Below are 16,644 nucleotides of genomic sequence, written 5' to 3'. Positions count from 1 at the left end.
GCCCAAGCCTACTGCAGGCAGAGGCTGTGCTGGAGCAGCCCCTTCCCCACAGCAGTTCCCCCACAGGGCTGAAGCAGTCCCCTGCCCACGGCAGGGACTCCAGCTCCACTGGTTAACCTTAACCAGTAAGGCTCCTCTCTTTACATTACAGGCCTCCAAAGTGCATTCACCCCTGTAGTAATGACCTATGTTGCATGTATATAGTACTTCGTTTCTTCAAAATGCTGTCCCAAAACTAGACTTTAGAATTGTAAAACAATAAGGGACTGGTTTTTAAGAGGTGCTGAGCACACACAGTTCTCATAAGCTTCAAGAGCTCCTGAAAGTGCTCAAGCTCTCTAAATGTGGGCCCAGTCTTCTATACAAAAACTCACAACCTGGTGACTCCCAAAGATGATGTTATGGAATCAACAATGCACCAATAAAATATATTTACCACCTCAATGTTAGGTGTGTTTGGTAAGCTAGAGAACTATTTGAACCAATACATTTTATAAAAATGTAATTAGTTTGAAAGCCAGCCAACTTCCCAATTACAACACAAGGAACAGCATGACTGAATGTTTTCAACTGTTGTCCCTAATGGAGAAAAGATGGGCTAACCAGCACACACACGTTTGTATCTTAGTAAATGAATTCCTATTATTTCTATACATCTTCCATTTTATTATAACTTTGAGCTTACAGGAGGTCAGGACATGCAACATATTACTGACCAAAATGAGAACTGAAATGGAAAATAATTATTTAAAAAGGGAAGCTACCTGATCTTTGAGGAGCTCTAATGCAGGTACGTCAAGGTCCAGCTCATAACACAGCCTCATAAAAAGAGGTCCAAATTTAAAATCACCAAAGGCCACATTTCTGTTCTCTGCATGGTACCTGATTAGGAAAGATTTTTAAAATGTAAACACATCAGGAGTAGAAAATTGCAACTAATTATGACTTCCAAGAATAATGAAATCCATACGTGAAATAGTTTAGGCAGCCTGTCCTGTCTGTATGCAGTTGATGGTATTTAGAAAAATTGGAAGATCATTGCAAATTAATCTGTAACAGTTTAGCAATAGAGTGGGCCTAAATTGCTATAGCATTTATCTGTATTGTTTTTGTCACTGGGGATGATGTGTGAGGCCAGCATGAGTGGCTCACGTGCCTCCCTAAATGCTATGGGAAGGAGGGGTCAGCCAGCTCCTCCTAGAGGAGCAGATTACTGGGGGGAGGGAGAGAAGGGGAGACTGGAACCCACAGCAGGGATCAAGCTCCCCCTTGCACTCACCAGCAGCAGCAGGGGAAGCAAAGAAAGGTGGCTTCAGCTTGCTTTGCTTTTTCAGTGCACCGCTCCAGAGGAGAGCAGGGCTGCCCCTGCACTCACCAGTAGGAAGGGGAGAAACATACCCAGGGAAGCAAAGTGAGCTGGGAATGCCTTTCCTCACCCTGCCCCTAGTGCCAGAAAGTGCAGGTGGTGGACTCATGCTGCCAGTATGGGTCCCCCCAGCCCTGTTAGTCCCTCAGGCCGCCTTAGGGAATAGGTGGGGAGAAGGTGGAGTGGGGTGGGAAAGGCAGGGCATGGGGCAGAGGGGGGTTGTCCCGGCTCTTCCCCAGGCTGGAGAGGAGGGAGGGGGTCAGGTGGCTGATGGCACCCTTGGTTCCCTCCTCACCAATCTCTTCTGTTTGTGGCAGTAGCTTTTTAGTACACGAGCTACTGCAAAATGTGTTGGATTGACAGCCCTAAATACTCTAGGCCTCTGTTTGCAAAGCAAAAGCAGTAGATGCAGCAGCAAGCCCATTTCCAACATGCTTCCACCCTTTTTTGCAGGGCAACATCTAGGCACAAGCAGCTCTTTCACTCTCCATAGTCCTTTTTTCCTGTTTCCTGAGCTCACCATTTCATCGCTGCTGGAGAGATACATTACAGCAGTGGTAACCAACTAGTAGACTGGGATCTAGCAGTAGATCTTGGAGCCTCTGACAGGCGATCTTCACTGGTTTGGACAAGAGGCTATCAAAGAGGCCAGCACGTCAGCTGCTCTTCTCCCCACTGCTGTGTACCTCCTGCCCTTTTCCTTAGAACCATCCTCCCACTCCTGCTTGCAGGGCAAGGCAGGGAAGGAAGAGGAGGGGGTGTTGATGTCAGCGTGCCCCTTCTCCCGCCCTGTAGTCTATCTCCACAGAACAGAGGGGGGCAAAACAGGGCTTGGCATGGAGGAAGTTTGCTGGCTGCTTTTAAGAATGGTACAGCGCTGGGCCAGGGCAGGGGTGAGCCTGTCTTAGCTCCATTGCACCACCACCCAGGAGACACCTGTGATAAGCAGTGTCTAGCTGGAGCCTGCATCCTGAACCCCTGCCCCAGTCATAAACCTCCTCCTGCACCCAAAGTCCCTGCCCTAGCCCTGAACCCCCTCAGACCCAAACTCCCTTAGAGAGCCTGTACCCTGAATGCCCTCCTGCACCCAAACTCCTACCCCAGGCTCAGCTCAGAGCCCCTATCACACTCCAAACCTTCAGCCCAAGACCAGAGCCTGCATCCCAACCCTCTGCCCCTGCCTGACGAAAGGGAGGAAGGATGGGGGAGTGAGGGAGGATGGAGTGAGCAGGGATGGAGCCTTGGAAAAGGGGCATGAAGGAGGTAGGGCAAGGGTATTTGGGTTTGAGGTAGATCCAGGATTGCAGTTAAATTAAAAAAAGTGATCTCATGTTTAAAAAGGTTACATTACAGTTAAAATTACCATAAGTGCATAACTGAAATATACAAGGAGCCAGAGAAAACAATTTGCTTTAGAGTTTTTAAGTTACCTGTAAATAACATTTTTAGCTATTTCCAGATCATCTGGTGTCTGACACAAATGCAGTAATGTTTTTAATTCCTCTTTGAGGATCATTCCATTTTTCTTCAATTTTTCTTCAATATTTCTAAAATATGAATCTGAAAGTAAAAAATTGTTGCAGCAATCTGTTGGACACAGCTCCTTCAGTCAGCATACGCTGTACTGGAAATATGACAATTTCACAGGCTACATCTATGCTACAGCACTGATGCAGCTGTACTGTTGTAGCACCTGTGGAGAAGATGCCCTAAGCAGACAGGAGAGAGCTCTCCCACCGGCATAATAACTCTGACTTCTGCAAGAAGCTCTCCTGATGATATACTGCTGTCTACGCTGGCACTTAAGTCAGTATAATTTACTTCACGCAGGGGTGTGGATTTAAGCTCCCCCTGAGCTGCGTGACCATGCAGCAGCCTATTAAGTGCTAGGCATGCACTCAGGGCTGCAGCAGGAAGAGATGCCTTTCTTGCAGCCTTGGACCTGCAGCAGCTGGGAGAGGTATTGTCCCCACCAGTCCAAGCCCAGGACCAGACCTGCTGCTACCAGGGAAGAGGCACCCTACTCCTGCCCCCAACCCCAACCAAGCCCATCCCTGGACCTTTTGTTGCTGGGAGAAGTGCATCCCTCTCCTGCCCCAACCCAGTACCACCTCAGAGCTGCCTCAGCTGGGTAAGAGGCAACTATACCTCTCCCTGGAGCTGCTGTGGCATGAAGAGGTACCTCCCTCAGTAGTAAAGTTGCTACTGCAGGGAGAGAATGGTGGGCGAATTCTCTCTCCTTGCCCTAGCCTCAGGACAACTTGCATCCCAAATCCCTCATCCCTAGCCTCACACCAGAGTCCCCTGTAAGCTGAGTGCTGGGTACCTGAGAGATTCAGGTACCACCCAGCTGATTAGTAGAGCACTCAAAGCTCACACAGCCAACAGCATGTATTTCCATTGGTGGAGCATATCTGCACATACCTCAGTGCACATAACAAAATTTATTCTGCACATGGATGGAAAAAAATTGCAGGGAACATTGGCCCTCAACTCCAGTGCACCCAACCTTCTACCCCAGCTCTGAGCCCCTGTCATACTCCAAACTCCTTGGCTCCATGCATGGGCAGAATGAATCATGTTATGCGCACCAATCATTGGTGCACATAATATAATTCATTCTGCGTATGCCTGGAAAATTAGAGGGAACACTGGATTTTATTCATACCCTTAAGCAATGTAAGTTATAGGGAAGTAATCTGTAATGTAGACAAAGTCACAGCATTAAAAGGATTCCCCCAGTAAAAGGCATAAAACTGCCCACAGAGAAGTACATATCTGAGGATTTTCTTGAAAACTTGAACATTTGAAAGAGATAGGCATTATTTTTAGGGTAAGTCAAATTGTCAACAGCTGATTATGTACCACCTGCATTGTTTTTTTACTCTCCCAAGGTGCTAATGTGGCACTATTAGATGCCATATACCTCAATTTTAACTTAGGAGCCTCTCACTCTTATTCTATTTTGCATATGACATGCTGACAATTTTTAACAGTCTTTATCTTTTATCTCAGGAAATAATTCTCAGCTCGCATCCTGCCCTCCTTCCCACACACAAAGAAGAGGTTATTTAAGATTGGGTTCTGCATCTTCACTTTTACAGATCATCTCCTAGTCCAAAACACCTAATTTTCTTCTTTGAGATAATCTCAGCATTTGTGGAATTAAAAAGGTTATTATTGACAGAAACTAAATCTGTGGATAATCATGCAGTTTCTTGCATAACCTTTATGAACATCTCAGGGCAGATTTATTTTTCATTAAAGAAAGGGAGAAGGAACCTCTATAGATTTTCCTACTGAGACTCTGTCCATTAACTATAGCAGAATAAGACCGTACTCCTCAATTCTTTTGGAGAACCCAAACTTATCTTCCATATTTCTAGTTTACAGGTGTCACTGGAATCAGAGGAAATGCAAGATGGGAGGCTGGGAAAACAGAAATAGCCAAATAGCACACAACTGCTAATTTACAAAGTGGATTAAGACAGAATTATTGGCATAAACATCTTCTGGATACCTAAGCATTTACTAAATATTGTACTGTTTCTCTGTAGAAGAAAACAGTTACCTGTTCTAAAGAGTTCCCAAGTTGCACTGTGGTTTGGTAGTCTTGACTGGAACAAACAGAAATCTTAAGCACAATTTATAATATTGATGATATTGCTCAATAAAATAAATACAGATACCTTTATCACCATAAATTTTATGTTCAGTCGCCACCTTCTTCTGCTGAAATTCTTGCAATCGTATAACATCATCTGTTAACAGATATCGCTTTGCTAAAAATGGGACAGAAGGAAGGGGAAGAGTCAACATAATATTAGATTTACTGTTTGACAACACTGAAATTTGCAGTTAGGGAACTACTGCCATCATTTACCATGTAATGCAGGACAAGAAGAAGTTTTAGGGCCTGGTTTTCAGAAGTGCTAGGCACCTGCAGCTTAGTCAATGGAAGCTGTGGGAGTTCAGTGCCTTTAAAAGCCAGGCTCTTAATGTGCATCATGGACAGAATGTGACACTACACCTGGCACCTTCTTTCTCAACTGTGAGTTATGACACTTTATGACAAAAACAAGTATTTACTCCTGTAGCTTTACAGGGTAAATACTGATAAGGAGGAATGAGCAGTATAATAGTCTTGTCTCATACGTAAATAAAATAAACTGCAAAAGAAAAAATTAAATTAAGATGTGTGTTCCCCCACTAAGTAGGCTGTGAGAGCATTCAGAACAGAATGTAAAATCCTTGTGGCAGTGGTCCTTTCTGGCTTTCCCAAGAGATCCCACAATACAGCATTCTATGACAGCACAAATAGTGGCTGTGAGGAGACTGATATTTTGGCTATCATAGAACGATGCATTCTGGGATCTCACGTAAGCCAGGAAATACGCAAAGAATTTCACAAAAGGGAAAAATATAAAAGATAGGCATGTATTATATGCATCACAACAGCACCAAGCAAGTTTGGAGCTCTTATGTGCTAGGCTGTATAGAAGTACATAAGATGACTGGGGATGTAAATGGTTAACAGGAAGGGGCTGCAGAACACCTCCCTCCCCTGTCTACTGGGGGGGGAGGGCTGGCCCTGCCTTCTCTCTCCCTCCCCACCTCTCCCTGATTATATGCTGGCTCCTGGGGAGGCAGCTTTGCTGCTGCAGCAAAAGCTCCTCCCCAGGAGTGGAGCCAGCAGAGAGCTTACTTAAGTTTTATATTGCAGAGCCTGCAGCACTGTAACTACTAGGACTTTTAACTGTTACATTTTTAAACAAAGTTATGCATCCTTAAAGACCACATAGTTCTTGCCTCAAAGAGTTTACAATGTCAGAACACCTGATGTTGAAATCTTTTATTGTGTTTTGCATCTCATCTTTTTCTGCTAATTATCGGCTAAGTTCTGTTTGCAAAATCTTTACTATCACAGACATCTGGTCAGTAACAGAACCTATCTGCAACAAAACAATTTTGACAGGGTTATTGTAATCGTTTACTTTTCCACAATCGTCAGAGGGGTAGCCGTGTTAGTCTGAATCTGCATAAACAATGGGAAGTCCCGTGGCACCTTACAGGCTAACAGATTTATTGGAGCATAAGCTTTCGTGAGCAAAGACCCACTTCATCAGGTGGCTGCCTGCATGCAGGGAGCTCCCCCATTGCTGCTGCCTCCCCACACTGCTTGCTGCCTCTGTATCAGAGACAGCAGTGCCGGGTGGCAGAGCGGGAGCCAGTCTGCATGGGGAGCCGTTTTTAAAATCAGCTTCTCTCGTGGACCGGTTCCCGAGTGCCGCCACCGATACAGAGGCAACAGTGCAGGGGGCAGGTGGCAGGGGGCCCCCCAGGACTGGGGCCAGGAGTGTGCTGGCTGCCAGCCCCGATTCTGGGGACTATCAAATAGTTGTGTAATGGATAATATTTTGTGCAGTTACACAATTATTCAGTTACACGTTATCTAACATCCCTATAAATGACACTATTCTCCTATTACCTACTGAGCTAGAATCCTGAAAATCATTCCTCTCTCCACTACCAAAATGTGTCATTTCTAACATTTCATCAAGAGATCATCATTTTAGTAATTTATTTTTTAAGCGATCCTCTGATTTGGAGATTAAAGATAACCTAAGATTTTATTTATTGGATTTTCACTAACAACATTGCTGAAGGTGTGAAACTGCGCCACAATAAGCGTTGTTAATATCCACAGCCAGTGCTTTTTTTGGGGGGGAGGAGGGAAGGTGCTGGTACTCCAGGGGAAAAATTGTTGAGCTCTGACTGGAGGTGCTGGTACTGCATCTGGAGGTGCCAGTACTGAGTACTGGGGCAGTACTGTCACAAAAAAAGCACTGCCACAGCTGTCCAAAGCATGGAGTTCAGTCAGCTAAGAGATAATGGTGTCCCAGGGCTGCATATTAAACTTTATTTCTCTGTTCAAAGGCAGAAAAAAAAACCACATGGAGATTGTCAGATCCATGGCTGAGTGTAGCCCTTGCATTTAGAAAAGCCATCTTTTGACTAATAAATTGTACAAGTTTAATATGAACATAACAGGGAGAGATAAAAGGCATTAAACTCCAAAATACCATTTTACTCCCCCATCTCTCTGCTTTCCTCTTTCACCTGTTCTCTCTTGCTTTACACTCAGCCTTAAGCTCTTTTGGGGATGGGGGAACGGTCTTTTTTGTTCCATGTTTGGACAGTGCCTTGCATGATAGGGTTGGGATTAGGGATGTAAGCGACTGGTCACCTCCCCCTCCCCTTGTTGCCTCAAACAGTCCCCACTGGCCCCACACTCCCTGTGGCTCCTGGGGCCCTTGTACATTTCAAAAGCAGGGAGTGCAGGGTTAGCAGGGGACTGTTTTGAGTCCCCCGCTGGCCCTGCGCTCCCAGTGGCACTTCCGCATAGGAAATGTAGGAAGAGCTGGCAGGGCTATATTTCAAAGGTAGAGGTGCCCTTATCAACTAATCAAATAGTCGATGCAAATTATATTGACTATTCGATTAGTTGATTAATCTAAATTTAACATCCTTAGTTGGGATCCCAGTCCCTGATGAGTTTCTTAGTACAACTATAATACAAATAATATATTTTTTGACTAGCTTAGTTTTCACATTTCATCAGGATGTACAAGTCACCTAGTACAAACTCTACAGTATAAAAGCTAACTCAAGAGGTTTTCTTTGCTATGTCACTTTCTTGGGAAAAAACAAGTTGTGGAGGGCAAGTTGATATGCACATTGATTGCAAAGGAAAGATACAAGGTTCTAGATAATTTGAAAATAGAGGATTATGCACCCAGAGCCAGAAACCCCTTACAAAAATAACCCTTCTGGTACTCCAGGATTCCAGAACTCTGGAAGGTCACTTCTTAATGTCAAGTTTTACATGGCAAGCATCCAACACAAGAAGAGTCAAGAAGTCTACTTCATATATGGCACCCAGATAGCGTGGTGGCAGACACAGCAGAAACAGACAAATATAGAAACCTAACCATAATACCCAGTAAAAAGTGAAGTAAAGAGCATTAAATGCAAATGTATGTAGTTTTGAAAATCTGTGTAAGGGGTTCAAAGAGTGAAATATAGTTCTTTATTAGGTAATTAGAAACATTTGGAGGACAATGTGGACAGAGGCCATGGAAGTCACCACTGTGTAATGCGTAGTGGGAAACAATAGAACTGGAACAATCACCATGAAACATACGCAGTAAAGCTCTGAAAAAACTAATTATGGAGTTGGGAGAACACTTCTGGTTTAGATTCTTCACATGAAACAATGTCTTATATTCCTTCATTGTGTTAATTATACATATCCTGTTTCCATCCCAAATCAGTGAATATTACTAAGAAGCTACTAGTATATCCCACCACTGCAGCTATAAAGTCTAATGTCAGAACTGTGATTACAACTCAGACACTTCTATTTTGGGGCTTGATCCTGCTAAATCTCAAATGCCCTCAAATCCCTGCCCCCAAAAGACTATGATCTGAAAGATAAAAGAAAACAAAATTCCAGGGAAAAGCATAAAAATCATAAGCAGAGAAATTGTTGGGGGGGGGGGGACTGATACATGCATTATTAATGCTGCACTAAAATATATAGCTACTATTTGTCTCATTGGAAGATCTACTCCAAACCGCCTCTTTTCCCAGATAAAAATTATTTTACCTGCTGCAACTGAATGGGGTTTTTAAACATTTTCACAATATTTTCTAAACATGAAAAAAAATGTTTATTCTATTAAACAAACTCATTTACTAGAAGCTGCTAAAGGATAGGAGTGGATGGCATAGAGAGGAACAGCAACACCAGACATGGACAGCTGATAGCTGCAAACACAAGCGGCTCTCTAGCCCAGTGGTTTTCAAATTACAGGTTGCAACCCAGTACTGTGTCGCAGGATGTCAGGCACTGGGTCTTGTTGCTGTAGGTTGATCAGTGGGGCTGCTAAGGCAGGTTTCCTTCCTGTCCTGGCACCACAGGCTGCAATGCACTCCACAAGGGGCTAGCAACAGGCCTGGGTCCTAGGTGAGGGCAAGGAGCAGAAGAGCACACAGCGCTTTGTGTACTACTCCTGCCCTGAGTACTTCCTCTGCACCCCCACTGGCTAGAACCCGTTGCTGGCTGCTTCTGGGGCACAGCATGATCTGCAGTGCCAGGAGAGGCAGGAAGCCTGCCTAAGCACCCCTGCTGCATGGCTGACCAGCTGTTCGAGGTACACCCCTCCTGCATTAGCCCAATGCTCTCATCCTCAGCCCTACCCTGGCACCCACGTTTTAGTCAAATTATAAGAGGTCGCCGCCATCAACAACTTTCTTCAACGGGGTCATAAACGAGCCTAACCCCAAACACAAGGGCGCACACGCCTGCAATGCTCCCCGCTGGCATGCCGAGGGGCTGCTCCATGCCAGCCTAGCAGGGATGGAGGGAGCTTGCAGGGACTACACAGCCCAGAAGCAACAGCGCCTATTATCCGAGTCCACTAACGCCAAGGCGCTGCAGTGCATGCTGGGAAACGTAGTCCGCATGGGCCGCAGCACCGACATTAGAGTGCGCAGCTGGCTCTGGGGCCCAGACCAGCCTATACACAGAACTCCCCAACCGGGCCGCCCCGGGCCAACCACCGCGAGTACCTCCGTGCGGGCAGCTCCAGCAGCCGGGCGCCGCGGCGGCTGCGCGCAGCATGGAACGTTTGATCGCCTCCCGCAGGATTCGATTGGAAAGGCCGGCTACCGCGGCAGCCATTCTGTCCTCGGGACGTACCACCGGCGCGCAGAAGCGGGGGGGAGAGGCCACCCGTAAATACGCTTCACCGCATTCTCTCTCCCCGTCCACAACCGGTGCTCTTCCGGGGGTAGGAGGGGCGCAAGGCTCCAACAGCTAAATAACTAGTTCAGGGGATCCTTGTCCCTGCGGTTGTTTTCTTCTCCTCCCCTTCACCTCAAGTGTTGGTACAGACCGAGATGGCGGCCCCCGTGCTCCGGCGAGCCGTGCTCTGGAGCCGGGCTGGGGTTGTGAGTGTGTCTCGCGCCGCAGCAGGTGGGTGATGGAGCGCGTGGCCCACGCAGCACGCGGGCTCCAGCTGCCTGGGCAGCGCTTGGCGCGATCGATTCCCGCGGGGCCCGGGCTAGGAGCTGCCCCACGGACGGGGTGCGGCAATGGTGTGCCCAGGCCCATAGGCTAGAGCAGGAGAACCGGGGTCTGCTCCTGGCTGAGGCGACGTACAAAATGGGGCTAATACAGGGCGTCTCAAATTTTCGGGCCACAGCCCACCCCGCTCAGTGCAGACCTTTCTGCAGACCCCCAGCCAACCACCCATTGTGGTAGAATAGGTGCAGGAGTGGAAGGTCTGGGAGGGGAAGGGAGGGGAGTGGTGCGGGATCTGGGCATGAGAGGGGTGGGAGGCACTTACCTGGCTCTATGCCTCCCACCGCTCCTAGGTACTGCTCCCAGTGACCTTGATTCTGGCCAGTGGGGGCAGCGGGGAAAGCCTGCACACAAGTGGTTTTCTGTAGCACTGTTCCCCCAGTGGAAGTAGGGAAAACGGGAGCATTTGGTGCTGTTTCTTTTCCCTGTAAGTCGGTTCTGGCCCATTAGCCCCTTACCCCCTCCCAGTGGAAAGCTGGTGCTGATGCTCCAACCTCTCTGGTGGGAGGGCAGGACTGGAGCACCAGAAACTCTTCCCCTTTGTGGCAGGGAGCCTGAGCCCTGAGCCTGTGGAACATGCTTTGAGAACCACTGGATTAATCTTACACACAAACACACACACACACCCATATCAAAAAACAGGACTATGTAGCACTTTAAAGACTAACAAGATGGTTTATTAGGTGATGAGCTTTCGTGGGCCAGACCCACTTCCTCAGATCAAATAGTGGAAGAAAATTGTCACAACCAAATATACCAAAGAATAATATTTTTAAAAAAATGAACACATATGAAAAGGACAAACACATTTCAGAACAGAATTTCAAATTCTGAAATTTGATTTGTCCTTTTCATATGTGTTCATTTTTTTAAATTGTATCCTTTGGTATATATGGTTGTGACAATTTTCTTCCACTACAGGCAGTCCCCAACTTACGCGGATCCGACTTATGTCGGATCCGCACTTACGAACGGGGCTTTTCTCACCCCGGAGCTCGCAGGCGGCAGGACCGCCCAGAGCGCAGTGGTCCTGCCACTGCGTCCTCTGGGGCGAGAAAAGCTGCTCCAGGTCTCCCTGGTGTGCTGGGGGGGACTCCCCAGCACAGCAGGGAGACCCGAGCAAAGCCACACAGGCAGGGGACCCCGCCGCCTGTGCGGCTTTGCTCCGGGGCAAAGGAGCAAAGCCGCACGGGCAGCGGGGTCCTGCCGCCTGTGTGGCTTTGGTCGGGTCTTCCTGCTGTGCTGGGGGGGACTCCCCCCCAGCACAGCAGGGAGACAGGAGCAAAGCCGCAGAGGTGGGGGACCCCGCCGCCTGTGTGGCTTTGCTCGGGTCTCCCTGGTCTGCTGGGGGGGGAGGGGGCGCAGCTAGTGCGCGCCCCCCCCCAGCAGACCAGGCTTTTGTTGCGGGACACCTGGGGTAGAGCAGCTGGGGTGCTGCCGGGTTGGTTCTGCGGGGACCTACCCGGCAGTGCCCCAGCTGTTCTGTCCCAGGAGTCCAGATTCAGCCGCTGTTGAAACTGATCAGCGGCTGATTCCAGGAAGCCGGGGGCAGAGCAACTCTGCCTAGGGCTTCCTGTAGTCAGCCGCTGATCAGTTTCAGCAGCGGCTGAATCTGGAGCCAGTTCCGACTTACATACAAATTCAACTTAAGAACAAACCTATAGTCCCTATCTTGTACGTAACCCGGGGACTGCCTGTATTTGATCTGAGGAAGTGGGTCTGGCCCACGAAAGCTCATCACCTAATAAACCATCTTGTTAGTCTTTAAAGTGCTACATAGTCCTGTTTTTTGATTCAACTACACCAGACTAACTCGGTTACATTTCTATCACTATTCTACACACCCATATGACTGAGTACCTTTGGACCCCTTGCTCCATTGATCTGAAGAAGTGGATTGTGCCTACTAAAACTCATGGTGATATCTACATTTTTGTTAGTCTCTAAAGTGCTGTAGGATCACTTGTTGTTTTTAAGTTCCCTCTGTTTTTCATCCACGTGTAGAATACATTTTGTTATGTGTATCAAGGCATGTGCATATATGTACTGCTAACAGAAACATTTTGCTGGCTGTGGCTGCTCTGCTAATCAGCTGGGTGGCATTTGAATCTCTCCTGGATGGCTGCCCAAGCGCTCATCTTACAGGGAACACTGCCTACTGGTATACTTCACGAGGCATACTGGAGCGGTCGACAAAGGCTTCCCTTGTCGACCACGCTGCATCTAGACTGCCGCGCTGTGCTGAATCAGCTGATCGTTAGCACAGTGCGGTGGCCATTTTTATTTTAATGAAGCGGGGATTATTTAAATCCCCACTTCTTTGACTATGCCAAGTAAACTATTTTTAGTCTATACGTACCCTTATTCCCTTTATCAACCCTATACCATCATCTACCCAGTCAGCTGCTTTTCAGGCTAACATCAATTAGCACCCTGCCTTCTGTTATCCTGGAGCTGTAAAATCTGCAGGCATAAATGTTTTATTTCCTCCAAGCCTTTCATGGCATTTTACATCTATAGCTGTATCTCTTTCCCTTTTAGCAACATATGACATGCTGCCCCTTGCACCTCTCATGTATTCCTTTTCTCAGTGGAAAGGATTCAGGGATTCAGCATTTGCCTTTGTCTATCAGAAAATATGAAGTGTTGCTCATGTTTCACAGGGCTGCTGTCTCTCAAATAGAGCTTGGAGAATAACCATTTTATTTGAACCCCCCCCCCCCCAAAAAAAAAACCCAGCCTTTGAGTTGAACCTAAAGTGAATTTTTGAAACTTTGAGGGCAAATAGAAAAATATAAAAAATCATTTGGGGTCGAATGCAATGCTTTGCTTGATGCTAAACTTTTGCTTTCAATTTTGAACATAGATGTTTTTGAATTAACTACTGAGGTAACTGTGGGACTGCACACCTGTAGAAAACATGCCCTCCCGCTCCCGAATATTTGTGTTTTCCTGTAGAAAACGTCAGAATAATGAAGAAAGCCACATGTAGGGTTGACAGATGATTTAACAAAAATACCAAACAACCGGGAGAAAATTCTGTCGGGGGGGGAGGGGGGAGAAATGGGGAAGACCAAAGTTAATCAAAAAAAAAAAAAAGGGGGGGGGGAGCCAAAGTTGTTAAGCAAAAGTTGCACCACTCCCTCCAGTTTGGGACCACACACTAACCACCAATGCACCCACCCCTCCCCCGAACCAGGTCCCCCAGTCTCCCCATCCCAATGTACTCACCCCTGCCTCAGACCCAAGCCCCCCGCAGTGTCCACCATCCCAATGCACTCACCCCTGCCTCAGACCCAGGCCTCCCACAGTGTCACCCATCCCAATGAACTCACCCCTGCCTCAAACCCAGGCCTCCCACAGTGTCGCCCCCATCCCAATGCACTCACCCCTGACTCAGAGCCACGTCCTCCTAGTGTCCCCCCATCCCAGTGCACTCCCCCCTCCCCTTGAGGCAGGCATCTCCAGCGTTGGGAGCCCCTGCTCCAATCAAATCTCCCCCCTCCCCGCAGCAGAGCCAGGCATGGAGGAATAATCTGACTTTTAAAGTGGCTGCTCCTGCTGCCCGGCCCGGCTGCCTCGGCTCACATTGTAGAGAGAGGGAGGCATCACGTGGCCAGCTCCCAGTCTCTGATGGTCACGTGGGCCAGAGCAGCATGAGCTCCGCTCCCACCCCAGCCTAGCACCCTTCTAGCGTGACGCCTGGCAAGTACCCTCTCCTCCCCCCCCCCCTTCGCTAGACTCTGCTACGCTCCTCACTCCCCCGGCCCCGCCAGATGCGGCAGGGGAAAATAGTCCCTGCCAGGCTTCCGTCCCAGGGAAATAGGAAATACTGGACGTTGCACATGTCCGGTATTTCCTATTTTTTTTACCAGACAGAGCCTGCAAATAGCGGACTGTCCGGATGAAAACTGGACACCTCGCAACCCTACCCATATGGCAGGAAAAGAGGTGTGGGGTGTGGTGACCATGTGTACAGTGTTGGGAAATTGGCCTCCAAACAGAGATTAGAGATGTGGGGGGAAAGAGGAGAGGAGGCACATGGACTTATGTGCCACTCCCCTCTTCCGCTTTCTGCGAGCATTGAGCTGCCTAGTTGAAAGAGGATGCATATCCATCTTGGCTCTGCTGACTGTACAGATGAATGCTTCCTCCTGTGTCCTAAAGCCACAGTGAGTGCCTGCGAGGGGGGTGGGGAAGCAGGGAGTGGGGTGGAGCAAAGAGTGGAGCAGTGAGGAATGGTCTAGATAATATAGTTAGTTGTGCCATGAGTACAGGGGACTTAACTAGATAGAAGAATAGAATCATGGAATAGAATAGTAGGACTGGAAGGGACCTTGAGAGGTCATCGAGTCCAGTCCCCTGCCCTCATGGCAAGACCCAGTACTGTCTAGACCATCCGTGATAGACATTTATCCAACCTGCTCTTAAATATCTCCAGAGATGGAGATTCCACAACCTCCCTAGGCAACTTATTCCAGTTTAGTTTAATCACCCTGACTGTTAAGAAGTTTTTCTTAATGTCCAACCTAAACCTCCTTTGATGACTTTTTGAAGTCCCTCCCATAGTCTGCTTCTGTGAAGGAGAGAGGGGAATAAAGTAAAGGATTGCCAGCTTTCTAAGTGCACTAGACCAAATGCTTTGTGCACTGTGCACTGACTGTGCTTACGGGCACCACCTCTCAGTACTCATAATTGCCATAGTTCCTGGCTAATCAGAGCTGCAGAGCAGGCTCTCAAGGAAGGGGTAATGTGTGTAGCCTCTCTGGCCTCCCCTGCACATAGGACCTGGACAAGGCAGCTGCTTAGAGCCAAGGAGGCAGGGATCCTGCCTTATCTTTGCTGCACTACCAACCAGACTTATACTAAGGTCCCTTTTCAATTGGGCATTCTGGTCAAAAACTCTGGGAGGGGAATGTAAGAGTGAGGCATAGGTGCTGGAACTAGAGTGTGTGTGTTGAGGGGCGGGGGTGCTACCACCCACTTCCCCTGCTTGAAGTGGTTTCCATTAGATAGTGTTTACAGTTTGGTTTAGTGACTCAGCACCCCTGGAATGAAGGTTAGGGGTGGAGCATAAGAAAGAAAAGGGGATAGAGGAATCGTGGTGAAGCAGAAGCCAAGCTTGTGGTGTCCCTTCATCATCAGCTTGGGGCTCCCCCAATAAGCAGGCCATACCATGATAAGCCCTACCCTCCTTCTCCTGGACCTCTCACTCCCAGACCCTCACTTTACTGGGCCCCAACCAGCTGAATCTAGGTACCCACATCATCAATTTCCATTCCCGCAGCACCTAATTCCCCCTGCTGAGCCCCAACCACCTTCACCTCAATTCCCTGCAGAGTTCCATTGCCCTTGCATCTAGACCCTCCCAATGAGCCCCTGTGCATTAAGATCTCCCACCAAGCTGCCTGCAACCCAGACTTCCCCATGGAGAAACCTCTCACTCCACTCCTGGATGTCCCCACTAAGCCCCTTCACACTTGGATACTGCTGGGCTCACTCTGTTCACCCATATCTGGTGTGCCTGGGGCAGAAGCAAAAGAAAGGACTATGCAGCACTTTAAAGACTAACAAGCTGGTTTATTAGGTGGTGAGCTTTCATGGGCCGGACCCACTTCCTCAGATCAAATTCTGGAAGAGAGTTGGCATGACCATACAGGCAGTCCCCGGTTAACGTACAAGATAGGGACTGTAGGTTTGTTCTTAAGTTGAATCTGTATGTAAGTCGGAACTGGCGTCCAGATTCAGCCGCTGCTGAAAGTGACCAGCGGCTGACTACAGGAAGCCCGAGGCAGAGTTGCTCTGCCCCGGGCTTCCTGGAATCAGCCTCTGATCAGTTTCAACAGGCTGAATCTGGACGCCAGTTCCGACTTACATACAGATTCAACTTAAGAACCCCAGGCGTCCCTAAGTCAGCTGCTGCTGAAACTGATCAGCTGCTGATTCCAGGAAGCCCGGGGCAGAGCAACTCTGCCTCGGGCTTCCTGTAGTCAGCGCTGGTCAGTTTCAGCAGCGGCTGACTTGGGGATGCCTGGGGCAGAGCAGCTGGGCGGCGCTACTGGACCAACCCACCAGCACCCCAGCTGCTCTGCCCCAGGCGTCCTGATTCAGCCGCTGCTGAAACTGACCA

At 48.3% G+C, this 16,644-nt stretch overlaps 2 protein-coding genes across 4 annotated transcripts in view; one reads left to right on the top strand and one right to left on the bottom strand.

Moving 5' to 3' along the window:
* Positions 1-10,137, bottom strand: part of PTCD2 (pentatricopeptide repeat domain 2) — a 35,313-nt gene extending 25,176 nt beyond the window's left edge. For 2 of the 3 annotated variants that reach the window (XM_014574172.3, XM_006124298.4), the window contains exons 1-4: positions 10,001-10,134; positions 5,056-5,148; positions 2,797-2,926; positions 765-882 (exon numbers count right to left, since the gene is read on the bottom strand). In XM_014574172.3, the coding sequence (XP_014429658.2) occupies positions 765-882; positions 2,797-2,926; positions 5,056-5,148; positions 10,001-10,112 (453 nt within the window). In that variant the 5' untranslated portion in view covers positions 10,113-10,134. Of the gene's footprint in view, positions 1-764; positions 883-2,796; positions 2,927-4,937; positions 4,984-5,055; positions 5,149-10,000 lie in introns of all 3 variants that reach the window. The other variant, XM_075932243.1, reaches the window with a different exon arrangement.
* A 135-nt stretch (positions 10,138-10,272) lies between these two features.
* The window catches only part of MRPS27 (mitochondrial ribosomal protein S27), an 89,208-nt gene continuing 82,836 nt past the window's right edge, over positions 10,273-16,644 (top strand). The window contains exon 1 of the mRNA XM_006124359.3: positions 10,273-10,406. Coding sequence (XP_006124421.3) covers positions 10,331-10,406 — 76 coding nt within the window. The 5' untranslated portion in view covers positions 10,273-10,330. The remainder of the gene's footprint in view (positions 10,407-16,644) is intronic.

This window comes from Pelodiscus sinensis, chromosome 6 (assembly GCF_049634645.1).
Source record: "Pelodiscus sinensis isolate JC-2024 chromosome 6, ASM4963464v1, whole genome shotgun sequence".
NCBI classification, from domain to species: Eukaryota; Metazoa; Chordata; order Testudines; family Trionychidae; genus Pelodiscus; species Pelodiscus sinensis.
This window is presented reverse-complemented; position numbering and strand designations above follow the sequence as displayed.